Below are 25761 nucleotides of genomic sequence, written 5' to 3'. Positions count from 1 at the left end.
GTGTAGCAAGAAATAGAGATGGCTCTTATTTATATCATTCCTACAGAGAGGTAAGGCCTAGCTAATTTTACTGTTTATATGTTTATATGCCCTTTTGCAGAAAAGATTTAAGGAAACTAGGCCACTACAATCTCCAAAGGGCTTTGGGATATACCTTTTGACAGGAAACACAAACCTCAAACCAACCAAACCAATGGATGAGGAGCAGATGCTGGAAAGGCATTTTTGTTTTTACACAATGATGCACATAACCTGCTCAATACTACAATATGATCATCAATACATGCTTATTTATTCAACAACTGTTTAGTGAGCCTGTGTACACTAGATAATGAGCTAGAAAGACATTATAAGGACAGTAAGAGCTCCTTCACTTTGCAGAGATAGGATACTGGAGACATCTACTTGTGGCCAAGATGAGGATTAGCAACAGGGTTTACCTACATGCCTGAACAACCCAAAACACACAAAATATATGAAAGAAGTTTTCAAGACACCAATCATCAGGCAACCAAGGACAGTGGTCCCTGAGAGATGAGTAACAAAGTGAGCCCTGTGACTGCCCAGCTTACTGCCTGCCTGGAGGAAGTGTCTAGGGTGTGGCAGAGGGAGCAGGAATGCAGGGCCTGGGAACATTCTGCATTGAGCAGACAGCTGAGGTCCAGGGTTTAGCATCTGCAGGACAGAGCACTGAAGGACAGAGTTACAGACATTGAGCTCTAGTCATCTGCAGAGGGCTGCCTATCAGTGTTTGGCAGAGTACTAATCAGCCAATGTATGTGATGGAACTACCTTGGGCCAAGCTAAAAATCTGAAAGATTACAGGTGATAGTGCCTGTGCTCATGCAGGGTGGGGAATAGACCTGTTCCCCCAAGCCAGACAAAAACCTCGTAATTTACAGGGCACTGGGCAGGGACCTCAGAAGGGTCTTGCCACAGTAGCAGAGAAATAATTAGTCCTAGACTGAACCCTTTTCAGTCCCACCTAACAAATGTTCAAAGCAAGACCCTAAAGGAACAAACTGTTTTCAATCCCAGAATGAAATGCAAGATTTATAGGGCTACCAAAATATCCAGCACCCAACAAGTTAAAATTCCTAATGTCTACATCCAATAAAAAATTACTAGCATGCAAAGAAACAGGAAAATTCAATTCATAAGCAAAGAAAAATCAATCTTTCAAAACTAGTTTAGCAATGACAGATGTAAAATTAGCAGGTAAGGCCCAGACCAGCAAAGGCAGCAGCTGGAGCAGCTTCAGCCTGTGTATTCTTCCGCTTGCCCGGCCTCCGCCACCCTCACCTGGCCTGGGGTGTCTTTCCCCTCCCTGCTCTTTATCCTCCAACTCCACTTCCTCCTCCACATGTCCATGGGGGGCCCCCTTGCCTTCCCACCCACCCCTATGCTCCTCTTACTCCCCCAGCCTCCCACCCGCTCCCTCTTCCCTTCTTGCCTTCAGTCACCTTGCACTTGCAGTTTCTGGCTTTCATCCCCACCAGAGACCAAAGACTTGACCACTCAAAGTCCAGCTCTCTAGACTACTGCTCAACATGGATACCAGTGTGATCAAAGGTGGTTTAAACATCACTCTCACTATCCAGCTACTTATGCATAAGAAGGAAATTGTCGGTATCACTGGAAAGAAAGGAGAATCAGTTAAGAAGATGGTGCGTGTATCAACATCTCTGAAGGGAACTGTCCTGAGAGGATTTTCACTCTGGCTGGAGCCACTAATGCCATCTTCAAAGCCTTTGTTATGATCACTGACAAACTGCAAGAAGATATTAGCAGCTCCATGAGCAATAGCACAGCTGCCAGTAGACTCCCAGTCACCCTGAGGCTGGTTCCTGCTAGTCAGTGTAGCTCTCTCACTGGAAAACGTGGTTGCAAGATCAAGGAAATACGAGTACAGGAGCTCAGGTCCAGGTGGCAGGAGATATGCTCCCCAACTCAACTGAGTGGGCCATCACTATCGCCAGCATTCCAAAATCCATCATTGAGTGTGTGAAACAGATCTGTGTGGTCATGTTGGAATTCCTGCAGAAGGCGGTGACCATCCTGGACTGGCCCAAGCCATCCAGTTCTCTAGTCATCTTTGCAGGTGGTCAGGACAGATACAGCACAGAGGCAGTGGCAGCAAGGCTTTCCTCACGCCACCCCATCCATATGCCTCAACCCTGACCTGAGGGACCACCTCTAGAGGCCTATACCATTCAAGGACAGTATGCCATTCCACAGCCAGATTTGACCAAGGTGCATCAGTTGGCAATATAACAGTCTCACTTTCCCATGGTGCATGACAATGCTGGGCTCAGTGCAGGTGTGGATCCACATACTCAGAACTACTCCTGAACTCACCATTCCAAATGATCTGACTGGCTGCATAATTGGGAGTCAAGGCGCCAAAATCAGTGACAACTGTCAGATGTCTGGAGCACAGATCAAAACTGCAAACCCAATGAAGAATCAACTGATAGGCAGGTTACCATCACTGGATCGGCCGCCAGCATTAGCCTGGCTAAATTATCTGATCAATGTCAGGCTTCTCTTGGAGACGGGTGGCATGGGGAACAGCCATGACAATATAGATTCATCCATAACCCCTTTCTGCTGTTCACCACCAACCACGATCCATCTGCATAGATGCTGAACAGTTAGCAATTCCAGATTTTAAATAATTTGTAAATTTTCAGGTTCTACACACTTTATCATCTACTCGTGAATTTTTTAAATTAAAGCATTTTAATTCCTTGCTCTATTCAGTTGTTAATGCTGAGATCCATATTTAGTTTAATATGCTGATACCTGTTTTGTTTTTTTTGGCTCATCATTTTTTTTGTTTGTCATGGAAATATAAAAGTGGAATATTAATACATTTCAGTTTAGTTCTGTAATATTGGAAAATTTTCAAAAAAATTAAAAGACTGGAACAAAATTAGTAGGTAAGGACATAATCAAAGCTGTTATAATTACATTCCATGGGTTCAAAAGTTTAGTAGTGATACAGAAGATATGAAAAAAGAGAGAACAAATAATTGGTGGGATAAAGAGAAAAGACATGCCATGCTAGCACTAATCAAAAGAAAGCAAGATTGGCTGTGTTAATATCAGACAATGTACATTTCAGAGTAAAGAATATTACAAGGGATAAAAGAGGTCATTTCATAATGACAAGATGGTCAATTTGTTAGAGCAGGTACACAGCCAGACATGAGCAGGGAGGAGGGGGACTCCAGCAGGTGTTTACATTTGGCTACATGCTTGCTTAAATTCTACACATTTGCGTGAGCTGTTCTCGTGGGATGAGGGGACTGAGAATACAGATAACAGACTGGCCCATACTGGCTAGTTCCAACATGGAAGAGAAGTTCACCCAAACTTCACCCCAAAATATATACTCATTAACACAGTAAAATCATGTCTCCCTGCATCATGGCAGTTCTGAGGAGAACCAAACAGCCAAAAATCCCTCCACCTGGCATAAGGGTGAAGGCAAGCCCCAACTCCAAAAATACCTTTTCCCTTTGAAACCTAACCCCACTTAGTGAATGTCTTGTCAATGGGTTTCAGCCCCAGGCAAATTCACTATGGATTCAGTGTGACCAAAGAAGTAACAGCAAAACGTTTCTGGGGTGAAAGGGTTATAACTAGCTTTATTCTCACAGTGGCAGGCCAGTCACTAAAATCCCGTTTACTCAGAGTGAGTCTGCATGCAGCAAGCCAGTCTCTGCCTCTGGGCCCCTCTGTCTGCACAGTTGTCCCACACAGCCATCCTCTGGGCCTCTGTCCTCGGCACTGCCACCACTCCAGCCTCTGCTCTGCTCTCCTGCAGCCTTGCAGCCCTGCCACCGTGTTGCGCCCAGAGCACTGGGTGGAGCTCTTTTGATAGAGTCAACAGCCATGTATTGCCCACAGGTGTGCAGTGAGCCAGTCAACCACAGCCAGGTGAGAATCCTGGCCACAGAAACTCTCATTTTATCCACAGTGAATATTCAACTCCTGTTATAAAAAGGCTCCCTATGGTTTCCTCATGTGGATAAAATGAGAGTTCCTGTGGCCAGGATTCTCACCTGGCCCTGGTTGACTAGCTCACTACACATCTGTGGGTAATACATGGCTGCTGACTCTATATAAAGAGCTCCACCCAGTGCTCTGGGTGCAACATGGTGGCACGGCTGCATGGCTGCAAGGCTGCAGGAAAGCAGAGCAGAGGCTGGAGTGGTGGCAGCGCCGAGGACAGAGGCCCAGAGGATAGCTGTGTGGGACGACTGTGCAGAGAGGCCCAGAGGATGGCTGTGCGGGACGGCTGTGCAGGCAGAGTGGCCCAGAAGACGGCTGTGTAGGCAGAGAGCCCTGGAGGATGGCTGTGTGGGCAGAGGGGCCCAGAGGACGGCTGTGTGGGCAGAGGAGCCCAGAGGCAGAGACCAACTTGCTGCATGCAGACTCACTCTGAGTGAACAGGATTTTAGTGACTGACCTGCCACCGTGGAAATAAAGTTGGGTATAACCCTTTCACCCCAAGAATGTTCTACTGTATTTCTTTGATCACACTGAATCCATAGTGAACTTGCCTGGGGCTGAAACCCATTGACAAGACACAGAGCCTCAAAGTATATGATTTGGGGACCACTAAAAGCAGTATTCTATAGAATGTAAATTACATACAGAAATGTTTGAGGGGAAGGAAAGTCCAGAGTGGGGATTGTTATCCAGAGAAAGTTTCCCTTAAAACAAGATCTTAACATGCAGGATGAAGATCCGTCCAGCTAACTCCTTGCCCCAAAGGAGTAATGAGTGACTCATTCAAAAGATACAGCAACCAGTCTGAAAAGGAGATGTCACCATATGCATGACTAATTTAAGCAGTCCATTTCAAGTATCAGCTTCACTGTGTAGGAAGACCCTTTTTAGAGGTATATAAGGTATATTTAAAACTCATACGATATGAGCATAAAAATAAGAGCCAGTATTTATCTTGAACTTAGTGGAAACCAAATGTTCCCTGGCAGTTATACACTCCTATTGATTTAGGCACATAGTAACTACCATCCTTTTGGTTTACTAAAGGATCAGTTCTGTCTTTTCTTAAAAGAAATCATATATTCATCAAGGTGAGAGACGCTTCTTTTAGTCTAAGAGTAATTATAGTAAGTTTTCTGGGAAGCTAAGGTAACTGTGAGTAAGTAACTTGGAAAGCATATGAGAAGTCCTCAATTTAAAGCAATCTGGTTAAATTCACCTTCCTAAACAGGGTGGGGCAAATGGGATTGTGGGGAGGAAACCTAACAGCATTCCTTTCTCAGGGAGGGGAAGGGAAAACAAAATGCTGGCTCTACCCTAAGGGTCACGGGGAGAACTGGAGTGCTCTGCAAGTTAAGGGAGAAATCCACGTGAGTGAGTCAGTGGCTTACACGGAATTCCCTGCTTCACCAGAGTGTAGCATACAAGGTGCAATATGGCTCTGATCTGTCTGTGAGATCAGGGGCACTCAGGGATAAAAAACTTAGGCTAGGAACAGACTCACAGACTCCAAGAATGGACTAGCAGTTACTAAAGGGGAGAGGTGGGGGAGGAGGATTCAGGGGTATTATGATTGGCACACATGGTGTGGGGGGTTTCAGGGGGAAGACAATGTAGCACAGAGAATGCAAATAATGACTCTGTGGCATCTTACTACACTGATGGGCAGTGACTGCAATGGGGTATGGGGGAACACGATAACAGGAGTGAATGTAGTAACCACATTGTTTCATGTGAAACCTTCATAAGAGTGTATATCAATAATACCTTAATAAAATTAATTAATTAATTTAAAAAAAACTTAGGCTAGGTAAGGGCAAAGTCTGATATCAGATTGGGGAGGGGAGCAAAACGTGTAAGAACTATTAAAGACTGCAAATTATTTCTTGTCAAATTCATGGCAAGGCTCTAAGCCTTATCTATCTTGGAAACAGAATATTCAGGGTATATAAAAATGTAATGGGAAGTAATAATCAGCTATATAGTCAGCACTCTGCATTTTTACCATCCTCTGGAAGAAGAAAGAACTGGATGAACACTCTCCTTCACCCAATTCTTGGTCTCTGCCTCAGTTACATATTTTGCAAAATTTCAAGGAGAAAGAGGTAAATGGCTTCCCAACATTTTAATCTATCTTCAAGTAAAAGAAATGTATACTAGAAGTATTTTTTTTTAATTTTTCTTAAACATTTAGTTTCTCAACATTTTGAATGTTGCAGACTCATAGGAAAGACATTTCCTTTAATCTTTACCAACATTACTTGTTATCATGCCATTCTTACCATGAGCTTGTTAGATTTAGATGAACTTAACATGTATATTGTGTGGATTCTATTATAAATAATGCACTTAAAAACAACTCTAATACACCTATTGTCAGCTGTGCCTTACTAGTTCCTAATACCTTCTTGTTGCTATTAATAGAACTATACTAATAAAAGAAAATTTAGTAGTGTAGTACAAAATGTTCCCAAAATGCATCTGAAGGTATAATGCCTTGAATCTCAAGTTGGATTAATTCCTCCATCTCAGATGTTGACATACACTTTTAAATCTGTGAAATGTACAATTATAAATAATCATTTCACAAATTACAAAATGAAATGACTCATTTATAACAACTCTCAAGTGTCCTTCTTAGTTGGTCAGGTCTTTAAAAACATTTCTAGATGATTTAGAAAGATAAAAGTTGCCATGAGTATTTAGTTTTTGTTTGTGGTCAAAAGGAAAAATCCCAAAATGTTCCATTTTCTGTTTTAAGGGGATTCCTTCTGTCATGCCAGTTTCATGTAATTTTATTTCCAGAAAGATGGTATGCCTATAATTCACTGTCATTTAATTAATCTCAGAGTATGAGAAAGTACTTTAATGACTGGATTTAATGATTGGGAAATCCTTCAGTAGCTTCCAATTTTGTTTTTTAAAAAAAGTGACTAGTCACTTGATTGATCTTTAAAAACAATTTACAATGAGAGATCACTATGTAAGAGAGACAATGATTTTGGCATATAACTCGGAAGGAGTTCAAGGACCTGAGTAACATCACAATAACATTCCCTGGTACAGAAATAACACTGTTCTTGGGTACTGAATGCTGCTACAAGTCATCTTAGGATGAAAAATGGCTTAGTTTAGAGACCAATGGAATGTTTACAGACTCTAATTAGCCCAAGAACACCAAAAAAATGTTTTTGTTTTTAATGTTCTCAAATTTTTTAATGAAGAACCAGGAGAACCTCTAACTGGGAAGGCATCCTCAATCTGAAAGTCCATCTCCTGTTAAATAAGCTATTAAGAAATTTGGGGTTCAACACAGGTGTTCAGGGTAAAGAATCATGGGAGCGGCATCTGAAAAATAAGCTTCAGAGTTAAGGAGGGGATTCACATTTAGTTTTGATTGGGAGGTATGTTAGTAAGATGCAGATGAATTAGTCTCAGGATCTTCTGGGACATGATCAAGATCTTGGGGATTAGACCCAAACAAAGGAAGACATAGTAGCACCTAAGGAAACCAGAGCTAACTGTTTAAGGATGGGAGCCTACGGTGGATTTGAGAAGACTAGAGCTGGCTTTTAGCTACATTTCAAAGGAGAGCTCGACAACCAAAGTTCTCCAATTGCTGAAGATGAATTTGCACTTCTTTAGGTCTCAGGCACTGTAACATGGCTTTTAAGCTTGACCCCACAGTCTAGGGTGGTAGTATTTGCTTCTATCAGATAGACCCGCTGAAACTCAGTGACTCATTTCTGTGGTTTTGGACCACTCCCCCATGACAGAGAATGGAAATCCCTTGTTTGGTAATAACATCACCCATATGATCCTTTACAATGATTACACTCTAAAGGGTTTTTACAGTGATTTCACTACACCCATTAACAAAATATCATCCCCACAAACCCGTATGAAGTAGACAGGCAAGGCAGATAGCTAGACAGTATGATTCCTGTTATATCAATTTCAAAACAGGCAAAACTAATGTTTCATATTCCAAGCTATGATGGTGGTTACCTTTGGGAAGAAGAAAGGGCAAAGTGACAGGGGGAAGCATGAAGGGACCTTCCGGAGGTGCTGATAACGTCTTTACCTGGGCAGTAATTACATTGGTGTGTCCATTGGCTCACTATATAATGCACTGAGTTGTATCCTTCTGATTTGTGCATTTTCTGTGAGCATGTTACACTTTAAAGTTCATTATTTTAAAGAATGCCACAATCTTAATCACTACTTCATAGCTGCTCATAAGTACTATTTAACTAACACACATAGCTAAGAGACAGTAAACATACTGAGTTATTATAGAAAGAAAATCACTGACTATGAATGCAAAATTACTGGTTTTTTACTCAACTACTTGCATTTATTTCATACCCATCTAAAACCCAAAGTAAGAAATAAATTTTAAGAGATTCTGAAACAAAAGCAACTGGGAAGCTTCCTGGGTCAGTTCAAGAAAAATGCAGCTCTTTAAATCTCTTCCTCATCACCTCTTATCATTTCTCCCCTCTGATATTTTCTTATTTTCCACAATTCTTCTCCACCTTCTTTCTTACTTCCTCTAAACCTCCAAGATCGTTTTCCTAGGCAACTGGAGATTATGAAACAAAAGCAACTGGGAAGCTTCCTGGGTCAGTTTAGTAGTCTTTACATCTCTTATTTTCTCTTATTATCCTCAAATTCTTTTTTTTTCCTGCCATCTCTTTTCCCCACTTCTCTCTCTCCCTATCTATCTCCATTTTTCTTCCTAATTATACCCAGAAATCATTTTATGTAATGGTAAAAGGTGATGAACCAATACTTATTCTCAAATTTATGGGTTCCTATATAAACAGGATTGGCACTATAAACTGTGTGTCCTCAGTATGACTGTACACAAGAAAATAGAACCAGCAGTCTTTTCTATGAGAAATACAAAGGAACTGATATTTTTGCATATCTTTGTGATTCTCTACACTTCAAAACTATGCATTGGTTTCGATTCTTTTTCTGGCCCTGAACACCAGGGGGACATGCCATACATATCTCTAACAGTTAATTTTATATGCCAGTTTGGCTGGACATGGTGCCCAGCTATTTAGTCAAGTATTATTCTGGATGTTTCTGTGATGGTGTTTTTTGATGAGATTAACATTTAAACCAGTGGACTTTGAGTGAAGCCATAATGTGAAGGCCTTAATAGAAGAAAAACTGATCTACCCTAAGCAAGAGAGAATTCTGCCAACAGACTGCCTTTGGACTTGAACTACAACTCTTCCCTAGGTCTCCAGCCTGCCAGCCTATCCTGCAGATTTTAGACTTAGTAAGCCTCCACAATCACATGAGTCAATTCTTTAAATCTCCCTTCCTCTCTCTCCCTACAAACATACCCCCTTTGGACTCTATTATCTGTTTCTCTGGAGAACCCTAATACAAGAAGCAAAGGTAGTGACGTTCAACTAGAGATGAGGAGGAGGTGGGATCTACAGGAAGAAGAGTGGGTTTGGAGATGATAATTTCCAAAAGACTTAATGCAGACCTTATGGATTACCTCCCCAAAATTCATTCTTTAGCCTCTCTCTATTACAGAAGCTGGAATGCAAAAATGAATCTTCCAGCTTCCCTTGCAGCTAAGGGGTAGCCATGTGACAGAGTTGTGGCAAAATTCTTGAGAATGGCTTCCCTCCAAACAAAAAGCTAAAGCCTCACTAGAAAAAGCACTATGCACTAACCTTTCTGCCTGCCTGGTTTAAGGATTCAGATGTAAAAACAGTGCTGGAAGAGCTGATTTTCAGCCTTACTACTGTTGCCACCATTCTAGTGCTCCATAAACCATGTCCTAAATAAGAGTGCAAGTAGAATCTGGTTCTTAGACCAACCTGTATTGAAAGCCAAAAAATGAAGCCTACTTCATGTTAAGTGTTATTACATATAGAACTTTAAAAAACAGTTATACTCAGTCTCCATGGAGGTTACCCAAGGTCAAACTCTGCAATAGGAGGGACTTGGACTAGAAAAATTCCTGAAAGTAATGATTATGAAGCATTAGCAATTAAAATGATTACTAAGACAAACTATATTTAAAAAGGGTCTTTGAAAATATAGCCTGAATTGTTTTATGACATTTTACTTCTAAGACACGAGTTAGAAGTGTTTTGACATCTTTACATTCTATAATGACCTAGTGAATCTAAAATTTTATTCCAGCACATTTTTAAATTTGTTACAGTGGAGAACTAAGAACTATTATATAAAGTCACTGTATAACAAACCTTACTAACAAAGCATTAAGAAGGAACTTATTGGCCAACTTGATGGAATAACATAAATGACGTGCCAAATTACCTAAAACATTTTTAAGTGTCGTATCTTAAGATCTACCTATAAAAAGAAAAATCAAGTGCTATCAAATAATGACTTTGAACTTCTGTGTTTACCTTTCTTTTCTCCAGTATAGGGCACATAGTCTTCTCTGTCCTTATGCTCCAATGCTTCCTTCTCCAGATATGAAAGGAGATGTTCTCTATCAAATGGCCCCGTGGAGGACTTTGACGTCTGGTTCCTCTGCCGGAACCCTGCAGGCAGAAGGGCATTCTGCCAAAGAGAATGAATCAGCCATTATGACCCAAGTCAATGCCAATGCCACAAGCTTCCACACATGACCCATGTAAGAAAGAATTACAGACTAGAATATTGTAACAGGAAGGGCAACAATGTAAAAGTTATCCAAATGTTTTTTATTACATAGAATTCACTTACATTATTAAAATTACACATTTTCTTCAGAAAGTATTCTACTGGAAGGAACATCTTTTACTTTTTAAATGTCCCAGGGTGGTAATAAAAAATAGCTTTCTTAATGCCTAATAACTGCTCAACATATATGTATAAACAGAAAACAATTCTATTACAAAAGTATGTTAAATGACTATATACATCATTGTCCTTCATAATGACTTCTTTTCATTGTAAAGATATTCTCATGATAAAAACATGCATACGATATAGTAGAACATCAGGATATTAATGTTTACTTGTTTTTGTTTAAATACAATGTGAAAGGCTGAACTTGTGTGTGTGTGTGTGTGTGTCCATCAGCACTAGGATGTATGTGCAGTAACCACTGTCATTGCTACTCATACAGGAAGGAGCCCCGACATATACTTGGAGCCAGAACAACATCCCTGGGTTTCTGTGGGTACAGTCTTTCTGAATGCATGGAGTGACTGACAGAGCAGGCATTGTGGGAGGCAATGGGTTAAAGTTATCCCCTATAGTACCTACTCTCAATTTTCACTAAGCCCAGTAATAACAAGTGACGATTAGACAACATGAGCTCCATCCTTCTGCTTGTCCTAAGACAAAGAGGTAATATTGCCTTGTCTCACATTCCTGGGTATTCCTCTGCTTTGAAAATGGAAGGTAATCAGAGAAGTAACACAAAGGGGCAAACCCACTCTTGCAACATTTCCCAATATTGGCAATGACACTGAATCTCATGGATGCTGTAATTTTTCATTATAAAGGGAGATTTTATAGAGATAACAATAGCAGATATTAATTTTAAAACTAGAAAATTTAGCACTCTAACTCTGGCCATTTGTTGAGACCCATAATTTCCATAAAATTCACCTTTGTGTTCTCCCCACGTAATGGTAAGCATTACACAGAAGGCCCACCCATAACAATAAAACACAAAGTAAGTCTATTTCTGACCCTGAATTGAGTTTTTTTTTACACACAAAATTGTCCATGGGAATATAAAAAGGAAACACAAAATTTCTACCCACAGGCTTTGAAATCAAGATAAGAGCTACACATGAAAAATCTATTCCCTACCAACCACAAAGTCCTATCCATTTTTACTTGCTACAGACTCATTAGTCTGTTCACTTCTATTTACAGTGTCATTACTTGGTCCAAGCTATGATCCAAGCTGGCATAGAATATTACATTAGCCTCCCACCTGATATTCCTGGGTCTCTACAGCCCTCACTCCCACCACCTCATCTCACACACCCTCCCCATTCTATCCTTGTTCCTCCCTTGCATTTGCCATATGCTTTCTTCTACCAGAAGGACTTCCCTGGAATGCTCTGTCCATCCTTTGTTACTCATTGTTCAGTCTGCAGCTCCATTCCCCCACGGAAGGTTTTCTGACCTCCCATTATATGGTCTTGTATTCATATGGCATGACTATTTGATTTAAATTGTCTAACTTCCCCCCACTCCTACCAGCCTGTATCATGAGGGCAAGAACCACATTTGTTTTGTGTGTTCTTGACTCCCTAAGCTAGCATTGCGCCTGGATCTATAGGCTGACTTTCAACTACTTATTGAATAAAGATTTGAGAAAACTTTTAAAGAAAAATGCTCATTTAGGCAAATGAATCAAAGTTACTTTTCTTCACCATCAATAAGGCATGTATGTACATCTTGCTGTTCCATGGTGGGAGTGATGAAGTCACATTGCTCCAACCACCTGCTCAAGCCCACGTGAAACATACAGGTGTTAAATGGTATGTTAGCTGGAATTGTGGCATTTTAAATATGGTCTTTGACAAAACAGGTGACAGCTAATTGGCTTTGCAGACCATAAACCCATGAACCAAGCTTTACAAAAAGTAATCTTAATCAGATTAGTTAATAGGTCATAATTACTCAACAAACAGACAAAAATCTCATTAAATGATTACTACTAAAAAGTACATGTTTCTCTCTGCAGCAGAATTTTGTTTTAATAGTATAGTCCCAGGTTTGGAAATGAAAAAATAGTTATTGCCTAGGCTGGCTGGCTGGCTTTTAGAGATAGATATCCCAAGAAAATGCAGTGTGTTAGCAAATAATATATACCGAGTGCAGCACAAGGAAAGTACAATAGCCCTCCCAAATATTATAGGCACCACATACAGCCTTCAGCCACTTTGCTCTTGCCTATCTTCTGAGACTGTCAGTTACAGGCTGTTTCTCTGGCTGAAGTAGCTGCTACTATCCATGCCCTCTTTTCTTACCTGGCACTTTACTGGCACTCTCCAAAAACTTCACCCAATTAGTGGCATGCTGTCAATAAACACCACGGTTCTTATAGTTTCAACAGTACCCTGAGGTTGGGAGAGTTGGAACCAGGATTGGGGAGCTGAAAATACATCCGGAAGTTAGAACTCAAGCTTCCTCATACAAGAAGCAGGTCATGGATTTGCAACCAAGAAGATACAAACCATCAGCTTTCACACCTATAGCACAGTGCATCTGTCAACAGGACACTCACTGTAGTTTAACAGGAAGACCATTATTCTGCCGGGGACCAATCAGGCAGTGAGAGATCTAGTCTTAGTTCTTTCCCTAATTGCAGTAACAGGGGCAAATCACCTAACTTTTGTTTCCCATCTATAGAAAAGTTTTTCACCAGGAATGTTCCCCCAGGAGACAGTTGGCAATGACTGGAAATATATTTGCTTGTCACAGCTGGGGAGAGGGGGTATTAATCATATTTATTTTCTGTAATTTTAGGATGCTTTGACATCTTGGACACCTTGCTAGTCCTGGAAAGACTGCCCCTCTAGGGCTACTTCATTCCTAGGGTAGCAAACAACACCCCCTTCCCTCCACTAGAGTATCATTCATGGGAAAACCAACGAATCCAGAGCCCATTCCCCAACCCCCTCCTTTCTCTCTCACACACCAAGCCAGCATTTCCCCTGCCCTAAATCATCCAGGCCAAGTACCAGATAACTAGAGGCTACTCCTATACCCGAGCCCACTGAAATTATTCAAACTATCCAACCCTAAACTTGCTCAAACTTGCCCACCCTGTCTCACCCAATCCTTCCCTCAGATACTACAGTAAAGGTTCTGGACCATGCTTCTCCTTGCTCTTTTTCCCTCCTGACCAACTTGGGTGCTTCCTCGTGTGGCCCTTTGTGTCATCATGTGCTTCCTGCTCTTGGGAACTGTCAATAATAAACTCATCTTTCAAGGTAGTTGTTCCTATCTAAAATTTTAGTGTAACTGATTGAAAGAAAATCTCAGGTACATTTTAAAACAGAAGGTGTGCTACTGACATGGATCAAGCAGAGGCCAGGGATGCTGTAAATAGTCCACAATGCACCTAGCAGCTCTTATAACAAAGAGGCATCCAGCCCCAGTGTCAACGGGGCCACAGCTGGGAACCTCTGGATTAGACAAGCTCTCATGCGTCTCCCAGTTCTACAACCACTTGATTCAAGTAGGTCTATAGGTTGAACTGCCTGTAGAAAATATTGCTGTGACATGATCAAAACATGTTATCCTGAGTTGGATGTTAGGCATATTTCCCTTATAGTAACAATTATCACTAAGAGTTTTTATCTACAGTACAAACACGTTATCCAAGTGCTGAAGTCATGCTGAAAACAGGAGTATAATTCTCAATAAAAATTCAAAAACATACCAGCAGGAAATAAACATGTGGCAATAACAAGAACAATTTCACAAAATAAACTCTACCTTGATACCTAGAAGGCACTAAAAATCAGCATCTCAGCATAAAGGAACATGGTAAAGAAAAGAAGCCTAACCAAAAAAACAAAACAAACAAAACCACAATTAAAAAATGGGCAGAGGTTTACATGTGGACCAGAGCACCCTTAGAAGCTTCACCAAGGGTTAGCAGGGCTTAGGGGGGCCTCTGCCATGGGTGCTTGTATACACGGGCTTGAGGGGCAAGGGGGAAAATGGACAGAGGACATGGACAGACATTTTTCCAAACAAGACATACAGATGGCCAACAGGCACATGAAAAGATAATCCACATCGCTAATCATCAGGGAAATGCAAATCAAAACCACAATGAGATATCACCTCATAGCAGTAAGAATGGCCACTGTTCTAAAGACAAGAAATGACAAGTGTTGGAGTAAAGAGAACCCTTTACTGTTGGTATAAAACATAAACTGGTGCAGTAACTATGGAAGCAGTATGCAGGTTCCTCAAAAAACTAAAAACAGAAATACCATACAACCCAGTCATTCCACTTATAGGAATTTACCCCCAAAAAACAAAATCCTTAATTCAAAAAGATATATGCACCCCTATATTTATTGCTGCATTATTTACCACAGTCAAGATATGGAAGCAACCAAAGTATCCATCAACAGATGAATGGATAAAGAAGATATGGTACATAATACAAAGGAATAGTATTCAGCCATAAAAAAAGAAAGAAATCCTGCCATTTTCAACAATACGGATGGACATAGGGGGCTTTACACTTTGTTAAATAAGCCAGGCAGAGAAAGACAAATACCATATGATTTCACTTATATGTAGACTCTAAAAACAAAACAAAACAAAATGAACAGAACAGCAATATACTCACAGACACTCAGAAGTGATTGGTAGTTACCATGGGAGAAGGGTTGGGGTGGGTAGGTTAAACAGGGATAAAGAGGCACAAAAATATCAATCATAATATAAATTAGTCATGGGGACGAAAGTACAGCATACAGAATATAGTCAATAGTTCTGTAACATCTTTCTACGCTGACAGATAATATATTTGAAATCAACAGATTTCTATGTTGACTAGTTGGGGTGGGGATTTAATAAAGTACATAATTATGGAATCACTATGTTGTATACTTGAAACCAATATAATATTATACTATCAAATATACTTCAATTTTTAAAAGTGTATCAAAAAAAGGGAAAAGAAGCTTAGCAAATGACCATTATCTTCAGGTTAGAAGGCAATAACGTTTGGGTTCTCCTTTCACTGCTTCTCCTCTCCTCCTGATACATACCAGGGAATAACAAAGGGGTCAAGGGTCTCTATCTTAGCCTTGTGCAATTTATAAGACAAGCAACATGTACTCTGCAAATTAAAACATAAATATATATATTCAGGTATGCTCCATATAGATTGCAGTATTGCTGAGAGTCTACTTACATCTACTCGACCAATGACTACAAACTTACTCAATTTGGTCAGCATCTTTCAGAAAGATAACAATTACATTTAAGGGCATGAAGAACCTTTTAGAGACACTAAACTGAAGCCATTATGGTACAGAAGCTCTTAAGAGGCACAGAGGTTGGTATGCATCAAAGAGCTAATCATCTCCTGCATTTTACCAAAAACACTCCTCTCTCCTGGGAGAGAAAAGATTTCTTAAAGGAAAGAACATTTCAGGAGATGTTTCAAAATAAAGATGTTGAAAAAAAAATAGAACAGGCATGTCAGTAGGTAGAGATAAGGAGGCAGAAGCGAGGAATGTGGAGAGGTGGCAAAAAGTTCATTTGGATAAAGAGGAGGGGGGTTGGGAGTACTAGGGAAAAGTCATAGAAAAAGCTCACTGCTCAGAGGCAGCTACTTAGTTTCAAAGAGCTTGAGAAGTTATTTCATTAGCTCCTACCTCAGGGTCAAGATCATCCAAAACAGTTTCCAGTTGTTTCAGTTCTGTTTCTGACAGATTCCCAAGGAGCTCATCTTCATCTAGGTCCTTGTACTTCTCTAAGTCCTTCCGGAATGGTAGTGCCATGATTTGCAGTGTCCGAAGTCACTTATTTTTTGCTATTCAGTATAGTCAGAAGTGAGTTTTACCTTTTTTTAAAGCTATAGAGAGAAGAAACAAACACATTTAAAATATTAAGTCATTTCCATCAACTTGTATCTATTATTAGTCTAAATAAAATGTAATTTCCATGCGTCATATATTCTTTAACCATATATCACACATCATCTTTGTGGATCACTCAATGCCTTTATCATTGTCTTCTGTTGATAAAAAAAAAAATCAAGTAGGAAAAAAAGGAAGAAGAGGAAATAAAACTCAAATCCATTAAAACAGCTACTTGATAAAATTAGTAATTTCTGATAACTGAGTTTTGGGGGAAAGAACTTATAGTATGTGCCAAAATAAAACTTTTCCATCAATGACTTTCAAATTATTGCTGCAAGAGTACTTTTTTCAAGCACAGTATATTTAAGGCATGTTTGTTTTACTGCATATAGTTTATGAGAATATTTTCTGACTCAATATTAACATGGGGGATATTAATACACTCCCTGTGTGAGAAGTGGCATATTGTAACTGGAAAAAATAGTTTGAAAAGGTGCTTCAGAAAATTTTTTTGGAAAAGTTATTTTTAAAGGGAGAAAATACAGCATTCTGAAAATGTTTCAGTGCAATACTCTACACCATGTTGGGATATGTCACCCACTGATTGGCAAGGCTGGGCAGGAGGGTCTGATCTTGTCACTTTCTCACCATGGGGGTCTCACCCAAACACTATCGAGTTTCTCAACAAGCAACGTCTTTCCAGAGACAGCAGGACTGTTCTATCAGAAAGGATACTTAAAACAAGAACCTACCCAAACAGTGATGTAAAAATAAATACAAATTCTAGCCATAAATGTGGATCATTTGTTTCATGAAATGTTCCTATGTGAACAAGAAATAATCCTTAGTGATTTGGCTCAATTTTTCTTGGCTGCAAAACATCCAGTACTTCAAAGTTTTGACATATTTCCATTACCACCCACTTCACCCAAGGTTTCCCAACTTAATATTTTAACTAATCTATTTCATTCCTCAAACCAGTAACATTTTATGGATCCTTTTAAGTGTTTTCATCTTCTAAGAAGAAAGGATGGTTCACCACAGGGTCTGTCAGCTAGTGATTTGACTAGCAACCACCTGGGTTGCAAATAACAAGCAAATTAAGAGAATACTTATGCAGATGTTAAACTGCAGGCCCCAGACAGGGCTGGCTTACACCTGTTGGCACCTGGTATCTCATCTGGTTTAGCAATTATCATGTTTTTTTTTTCTTTCTTTGGGTAACAAATTATTAACATTGCTGTCACTACTGAGTTTGGTAAACCTCCATTTTGTACTTCCAACTTAAATATGGCAAGCTGACCAAGTATTCTGAGAGTGTATTTTCTCAAATATAATACAGTCTGCAGAGAAGATTTATGGTAAGTATCAGCACTTCCAAATACATTAACCATCAAATGCAATTTTAAAGGTGAATAAAAAATAAGACCATTGTGGATAAAGTGAAGGTTCCTGTGGCCAGGATTCTCACCTGGCCCTGGTTGGCTAGCTCACTACACACGTGTGGGCAATGCGGTTATTGACTCTATATATAAAGAGCCTTGCCCAGTGCTCTGTGCAACATGGTGGCACAGCTGCAAGGCTGCAGCAGAGCAGAGCAGAGGCTGGAATGGTAGGAGCACCTAGAACAGAGCCAGAGGAAGGCTATGGCTATGCGGGCCAAGAGGGGATAGCTGTGTGGGCAGAGAGGCCCAGAGGCAGAGACCAGCTTGCTGCATGCAGACTCGACCTGAGTGAAAGGGATTTTAGTGACTGACCTGCCACCGTGGAAATAAAGTTAGTATAACCCTTTCACCCCAAGAACGTTTTACTGTCATTGCTTTGGTCACATTGAATCCATAATGAATTTGCCCAGGGCTGAAACCCACTGGCAAGACAACCATCTTGAAAAAATACTCCCTAAATGAAAATACCAATGACATGGTATTTTAGATAATGGTAAGAAAGTAAAAGAAGTACATGAATATGTACTAAGAGTAATTATTTAGCTTATCCTATTTTTTAATGTTGGGATAACCAATATAAAAAGATTTCAATGTGGTTTAATATAATTTATTTTTGAGGTTTATAATATATAATAAAGTCAATTACTTAGTCAATAAACATTTCAAAGAAATACATATTATTTAATTACTTTGAGCATCACCTCTCTTTATTCTCAAAAGTGTTCCAGTATGAGCCATAAATTCAATGTTCATCCTACTAATAATGGACAATATAGTAGCAATGAATACTGGGGGCAAAGGTGATGTTATATGCCCCCAGGTTCTAGAGATCTGGAACAAGACATTTCTTGGAGTGACTTAATATCTTAGTCTAATAGATTGCTCTTTATCCCAAAGTAAAAAAATCTGTCACACAAAGCAGGTTATAGTATTACTTAATAATAAAATGAACACCCTTGAATGCACCATCAAGCTTCAGAAAGAGACCAATACCAGTACTGTCATGTTCCCCTTCACAGTTGTATCTTCCTTCCTGAAAGCAGCAGCCACTGTACTGAAATCTGAATTGATCATTCTCCTCTTTCCTCTTTGGTTTAACCTTATACATACCCCTAATAGTTTTAACTTTGTTTTTGCATTTTATATAAATGAACTCATACAGTAAGTATCTTTCCTGCTCTTTATCTTTCAGTATGTGACTTGCTTTTTTCCACTCAATATTGTTCTGAGTTCATGCTCATATAATGAGAGCTACACTTCCTTCATTTTCATTTCTATGTAGCATTCCATTGTATACACGAACATGTGAATTACTTGGGAATTCCTCTCTAGCTTTCCCTCTCTAGCTTTCTTCTATAAACAATCTTGTTACTTATTTCCTGGTATACATGTGCAAGAGTTTTCTCCAAGTTGTTCAAACTAGGAATGGAACTGCTGGGAAAAGGGTATGGTATTACTCAACTTTACTAGGTAATATAAAACTATTTTCAAAGTGGTTGTATCAATTTACATTCCTGAAGATTCAGTACGTGACAATTCATGTTGTTCCTTGGTAACTGTTGGTATTAATGATATCCTTATCAATGCTGCCATATCCTTGTATACACCTCCATTTTAACCACAGGTTGTACGTAAGTATCTTCAAAACTTAAGGGTGTAACTGATGATATCAACATAAAATGGTAAGAGAATGCTTCCCAAAGAAGCAGAGAGAATACATATAGAATGGTGGTAACATAACTCAAGAAAGATGGCAGTAAGCATGCAGGTGTAAGACAGTGGCATTCATCAAGCAAGACTGGCTTTGTTCATTATGGTCAAGGGAAGCATGGTGTACTGACCAGCAGATGGAACTGGCTGATTCCCTGGTATTGAAAAGCATTAGGGGACCAAAGCCTGATGCCATTCAACATTTGCATCACCCCATGCTTCCCCTTTCTGTTTTCCATGCTTGCCAAGTAATCTAACTAAAACTTGGCTATTTGCATAGCTTTTTCACTGTACATTAATACACTGACATTTGACTTATGTAACAATCTTTTATTAGTATGGTTAGCATGTTTCACTTTTTAAGAGACAGGGCACCTATTAGTGGATTGAAATTAGGTCTCTGCAAAGGTGAAACTGATGTTCACAACATGAAGTCCTATACTAGGGCTGTCTGGCCAGCTACTCCTAATGACACCTATCTCATGAGAAACCAACAATGACACTGTAATAGAGGGTACTCTGTAAGTACCCTGAAGAGCAGAGTTTCTCCTGGATCTCATTCCTTACTGAGTTGACATCACCAGGGACAGTACCTGGTGGCATACAGGTAAGCCAAATTTGGTTTAATTGGATCATATATATCAGTCTCTCCTCCACCCCTTCCTTTTTCTGTATTTGCCTCATCATTCCCCAGTTATCTAGCATCCCTCTTGCTCCTTAACTTTATTCTCCTTATCACAATGGAAAAGACAGTTAATTTGTCTTTGATATTTCTGTTAATCCTTTGCAGCCTCTGTACCTTTTCTTCCCTCAGGGTCAACCCATTTTGGCTTGATATTCATCATTCTCTGCTATTTAATCTTCCCCAGTTAAAACAAAAAACATCTGATTATCAGTCATCAGACCCCTGAAATTACATAATATTTACATATATAGAGTATGTATAATATTACATGTAAGCCCTGATGAAAAACTGAATTTCTGAAGAGAGAACCAAGAGGCAGCGTGAGTAGAGCAGCGGAAATCTCCTCCCAAAACCATATATATTTTGAAAATACAACAAATACAACTAATCCTATAAGAGAGACCAGAAGACACAGGACAACAGCCAGACTACATCCACACCCGCGAGAACCCAGCACCTCACAAAGGGGGTAAAGATACAAGCCGCGGCTGGCGGGACCTGAGCACCCCTCACCCCAACTCCTGGCAGGAGGAGAGGAGTCGGAGCGGGGAGGGAGAGGGAGCCCAGGACTGCTGAACACCCAGCCCTAGCCATCTGCACCAAAGCACAGACACACAGTGCGTGCGTGGGGTGCTGGAAACTAGGGAAACAGGACAGTAAGACCTGTGAGCGGGTCCCCACAGCCGCCGCACCCAGGACAAAGAAAAGCGAGTGTTTTTTGAAAGTCTTAAAGGGACAGGGACCCCACAGCTGGACGGAAGTGCCCTGGGACACTTAGCCCAGCAGCTGGGAATCCTGGGGAACTCTGGGCGCCCAAACCCCCGCAGCGCAGCTCGGAAGCCCCTCACCGCGATAAACAGCCTCCCGCCTGTTACCCCTCCGACGTGGCTCCGCCATATTGGAGATGCGGCCTGAGGCAGGCCATGCCCACAGCAACTGCAGAGCTAAATAAACTCCATAGCAGCTGGGCAAGATCAGAAGCCCCGTCTGCACACAGCTTCCCAGCACAAGCTGCTAGAGGCCGCTGTTCTCCCAGGAGAGGAAGGCCACAAACTGGCAAGAAGGGACTTTCTTTTACCCAACACACGCGCCAGCTCCCCACAAATATATCTATTGCCATGAAAAGGCAGAAGAAATTGATACAGACCAAGATCACAGAGGCAAACCCTGAGAAGGAGATAGACCTAACCAGTCTTCCTGAAAAAGAATTAAAAATAAAGCTCATAACCATGCTGATGGAGCTTCAGAGAAATATGCAAGAGCTAAGGGATGATATCCAGAAGGACATTACAGAAATGAAACAATCTCTGGAAGGATTTATAAACAGAATGGATAAGATGCAAGAGGCCATTGATGGAATAGAAACCAGAGAACAGGAAGGCATTGAAGCTGACACAGAGAGAGATAAAAGGATCTCCAGGAATGAAACAATATTAAGAGAACTGTGTGACCAATCCAAAAGGAACAATATACGCATTATAGGGATACCAGAAGAAGGAGAGAGAAAAAGGGATAGAAAGAGTATTTGAAGAAATAATTGCTGAAAATTTCCCCAAACTGGGGGAAGGAAATAATCGATCAGACCATGGAAGTGTACAGAACTCCCAACAGAAAGGATCCAAGGAACACAACACCAAGACACATAATAATTAAAATGGCAAAGATCAAGGACAAGGACAGAGTTTTAAAGGCAGCTAGAGAGAGGAAAAAGGTCACCTACAAAGGAAAACCCATCAGGCTATCATCAGACTTCTCAACAGAAACCTTACAGGCCAGAAGAGAATGGCATGGTATATTTAATGCAATGAAACAGAAGGGCCTTGAACCAAGGATACTGTATCCAGCACGACTATCATTTAAATATGAAGGAGGGATTAAACAATTCCCAGACAAGCAAAAGTTGAGGGAATTTGCCTCCCACAAACCACCTCTACAGGGTATTTTAGAGGGACTGCTCTAGACGGGAGCACTTCTAAGACTAAATAGATATCACCAGAGAAAATAAAATCACAGCAAAGAAAGCAGACCAACCAAATACTAACTAAAGGCAAAAAATAAAATCAACTACCCACAAAAGCAGTTAAAGGAAGCACAAAAGAGCACAGAATAAAACAACCAACATATAAAGAACAGAGGAGGAGGAATAAGAAGGGAGAAAAATAAAGAATAACCAGACAGTGTTTAAACTAGCTCAATAAGTGAGTTAAGTTAGACAGTAAGATACTAAAGAGGCTAACCTTGAACCTTTGGCAACCACGAATCTAAAGCCTGCAATAGCAATAAGTATATATCTTTCAGTAATCACCCTAATTGTAAATAGGCTGAATGCACCAATCAAAAGACACAGAATAATAGAATGGATAAAAAAGCAAGACCCATCTCTATGCTGCTTACAAGAGACTCACCTCAAACCCAAAGACTAGGAACAAAGAAAGACTGAAGGAACAAAACAGCAGCAGAATCATAGAACCTAAGAATGGACTAACAGTTACCAAAGGGAAAGGGACTGGGGAGAAAGGGAGGGAAGGGAGGGATAAGGGGGGGGGGGGAGAAGAAAAGGGACATTACAATTAGCATGTATAACGTGGTGGTGGGGGGCATGGGGAGGGCTGTGCAACACAGAGAAGACAAGTAGTGATTCTACAGCATCTTACTACGCTGATGGGCAGTACTGTAATGGGGTTTGTGGGGGGGATTTGGTGAAGGGGGGACCCTAGTAAACATAATATTCTTCATGTAATTGTAGATTAATGACCACAAAATTAATTAATTAATTAATTAATTAAAAAATGAAATTACTGGATCAGAAAAAAAACTGAATTTCTTTTGGGTTAATTCTCCTCAGGAGGCACCAAGCCTCATTGTTTTTTTTTCCTTTATCAAAATATTGTTGATAAACAATCTTATATTGGTTTCAAGTATACAACACAGTGGTTCAACAGTTACCCATATTATTAAATCCTTGTTCCCACTAGTACAGCTACTATCTGTCAACATAGGAAGATGTTACAGAATCACTGGCTATCTTCTCCACACTGTAGTACCATCCCCATGACCAACTTCTATTATGATTGAGAATTTTTGTGCCCCTTTATCCCCTCACCAAGCCTCATTCTTCAGATGTGCTATGTGCTAGACTTAAGACTGTGTACCTTGTCCTTACTGGCTTCTCCTAGGACCCTGGGTACTGAACCAATCTGACCTACAAGATCAGAGATTATTTTTTGCCTCAAGATTCCCAGATGAATGTTTTCCAATATATTTACTGTTCATTCAACAAATATTTTGAACATCTCCCATATCTGGAATTGACTTGTTCCAGATAATAGGCATCAACAGTATACAGGACAGACAAATTCCCTGCTCTAATTTATTTTAAAGGTGGCACATGGACAAAAAACAATGAACAGAGGAATAGTATCAGATAACAATACTATGAGGAAAAAAATGGGGACAATGGTATGGGGGAGGTGAGAATCAGGAAGGTTACTTTTGAGTGACTCAGAAAGATTGTTCTGAAAGATGACTTTTGAACAAGGGCTGAAAGATGCCTAGCAGCTCTTGCAGCCTGGGACTCGGCTAACAGCAGCAGTCTAGGTGAGAAACAGGGGCAGCTCTGCCTAAAGTTGTAGCCATGGAGATGGGAAGAAGTGCGTAAATGTGTGACATATTGAAGGCAAGGCCAAAAGCATTTTTCACAGATTGGATGTAAGGGGACAAGGATAAGAGATACATTAAGGGATAACTTCCACATTAATTTCAGTTAGTATAACATTTATAATATAAATATAAGATACAAATATTTTATAGTATGTATACTATATAAGTATAAACATCTTATAAATATGATTTTATAATAATACATATCTATTTTTTATTCCGTATCTGTTTTTTCTGAAGGGCCAAACATGATCCTTTGTCACCTATATTGCTGGGTCTTTTTTAATATTTTCATAATGGTTCGTTTTCAGATCTACATTGTGAACTGTTCTAATATGATAATTTTGAACAAAAACATAGTAATAATAACCATTTAACTGAACAATATAAATAAACCAACTAAAAACTACTAAATAAAACGATTGCCGGCTATGGCCTTTAATACATTTGTAGGTTGACCCAAAACCTGTGTCTTTGTTAATACGATTTTTGATATCATCTTTTGCCAAAGAGCTGAGCCTAAAAAGTTAAAAAAGCAAATAACTTGTCATGATTTTTAAAGAAACATTACACAATTATTGTCTCTAATTTATTTTCTTTCCAGTATCTTCAATGCTTATAGTCAAACTGCTAAAGAGATGGTCATGAATTGGAACACAGCAATCAGAGGTTTCAAGATCTACACAGCCACCTTCCAACACTTAGTGCCTAGCTACTCTGACCTTGTCTCCTCTGATGGTCCAGTCCTCCACCCTACCTCAGCCCTACATTCTCATGGTTGTAATCCAGTCTCTATTATTACCAGTAATTGTACCCCTTTGGAACATCTTTGACCCTCTCTGTGGAAAGACTCTAGCAAAACCCCAACACTGACAAAAACTCCCTTCCTACTCCTTACCTGCAACAGGTGACAGATGAAGTGGGGGAAAAACAAACAGATGGTCATATTCAATATTTATCACTACTAACATCAAAGATTGCTACCTAGTAATCCTCTTGCATTTCCCTAGGCCAGTCACTCTCCCATTCTTACATGACTATTTCACCTTCTTTCCCTCCACCCCTTATATTTCTTATTACTCACTCTTAGATGAAGACTGTATCTATTTTACCAAGAACATAGAAGCAATCATAAAGGTATCTAAGTGCCCACCATTACATCTTCCAATCTACCGGCATCTATACCCACATACTCTACCTTTAATTTTGCTTTCATAAACTGTCCGGACTCTCATCTAAGGTCAATACTGCCTCTTGTGACCAGATCCCATCCCTGCTCATTTATGCAAGACTGCCCAGTAATTGTGCCCTTTCTCCACACTTGCCCAGGAGCACACAGGCTGTAATATATCTCCAAAATTAAAAACAAATTTTCCTTTAACTAAATACCCCTTCTAGAGGTTACCCTATGTCTTGACTCCTTTTTACAGCAACACTCCTTGAAAGAAAAAAATTCAGTACCCCTAGTTCTCCCCCTCTTACTCCCTCAAACCTTCTCCAATTTCGCTTTTGTCCCCAGCACTTCATTCCACCTGAACTGATCTGGTCAGCAATGACCTGCACAGTGCCAAACTAGCCATCAACTCTTACTCCTCACTTTATGAGACCTATCAGAAACAGCATTCGACAACAGATCATTCCTTTCATTCCAATCACTTTCTTCATGTGG

The 25761-nt window shown here is 40.0% G+C and overlaps 1 protein-coding gene and 1 pseudogene across 1 annotated transcript in view; one reads left to right on the top strand and one right to left on the bottom strand.

Annotated features, from left to right (window-relative positions):
* The window catches only part of TMOD3 (tropomodulin 3), an 83965-nt gene that overhangs the window by 33108 nt on the left and 25096 nt on the right, over positions 1-25761 (bottom strand). The window contains exons 2-3 of the mRNA XM_036917771.2: positions 16386-16585; positions 10431-10587 (exon numbers count right to left, since the gene is read on the bottom strand). Of these exons, the coding sequence (XP_036773666.1) occupies positions 10431-10587; positions 16386-16511 (283 nt within the window). The 5' untranslated portion in view covers positions 16512-16585. The remainder of the gene's footprint in view (positions 1-10430; positions 10588-16385; positions 16586-25761) is intronic.
* On the top strand, positions 1446-3979 carry LOC118928493 (poly(rC)-binding protein 2-like; annotated as a pseudogene).

The sequence above is a fragment of the Manis pentadactyla genome, chromosome 11 (assembly GCF_030020395.1).
Source record: "Manis pentadactyla isolate mManPen7 chromosome 11, mManPen7.hap1, whole genome shotgun sequence".
NCBI classification, from domain to species: Eukaryota; Metazoa; Chordata; class Mammalia; order Pholidota; family Manidae; genus Manis; species Manis pentadactyla.
This window is presented reverse-complemented; position numbering and strand designations above follow the sequence as displayed.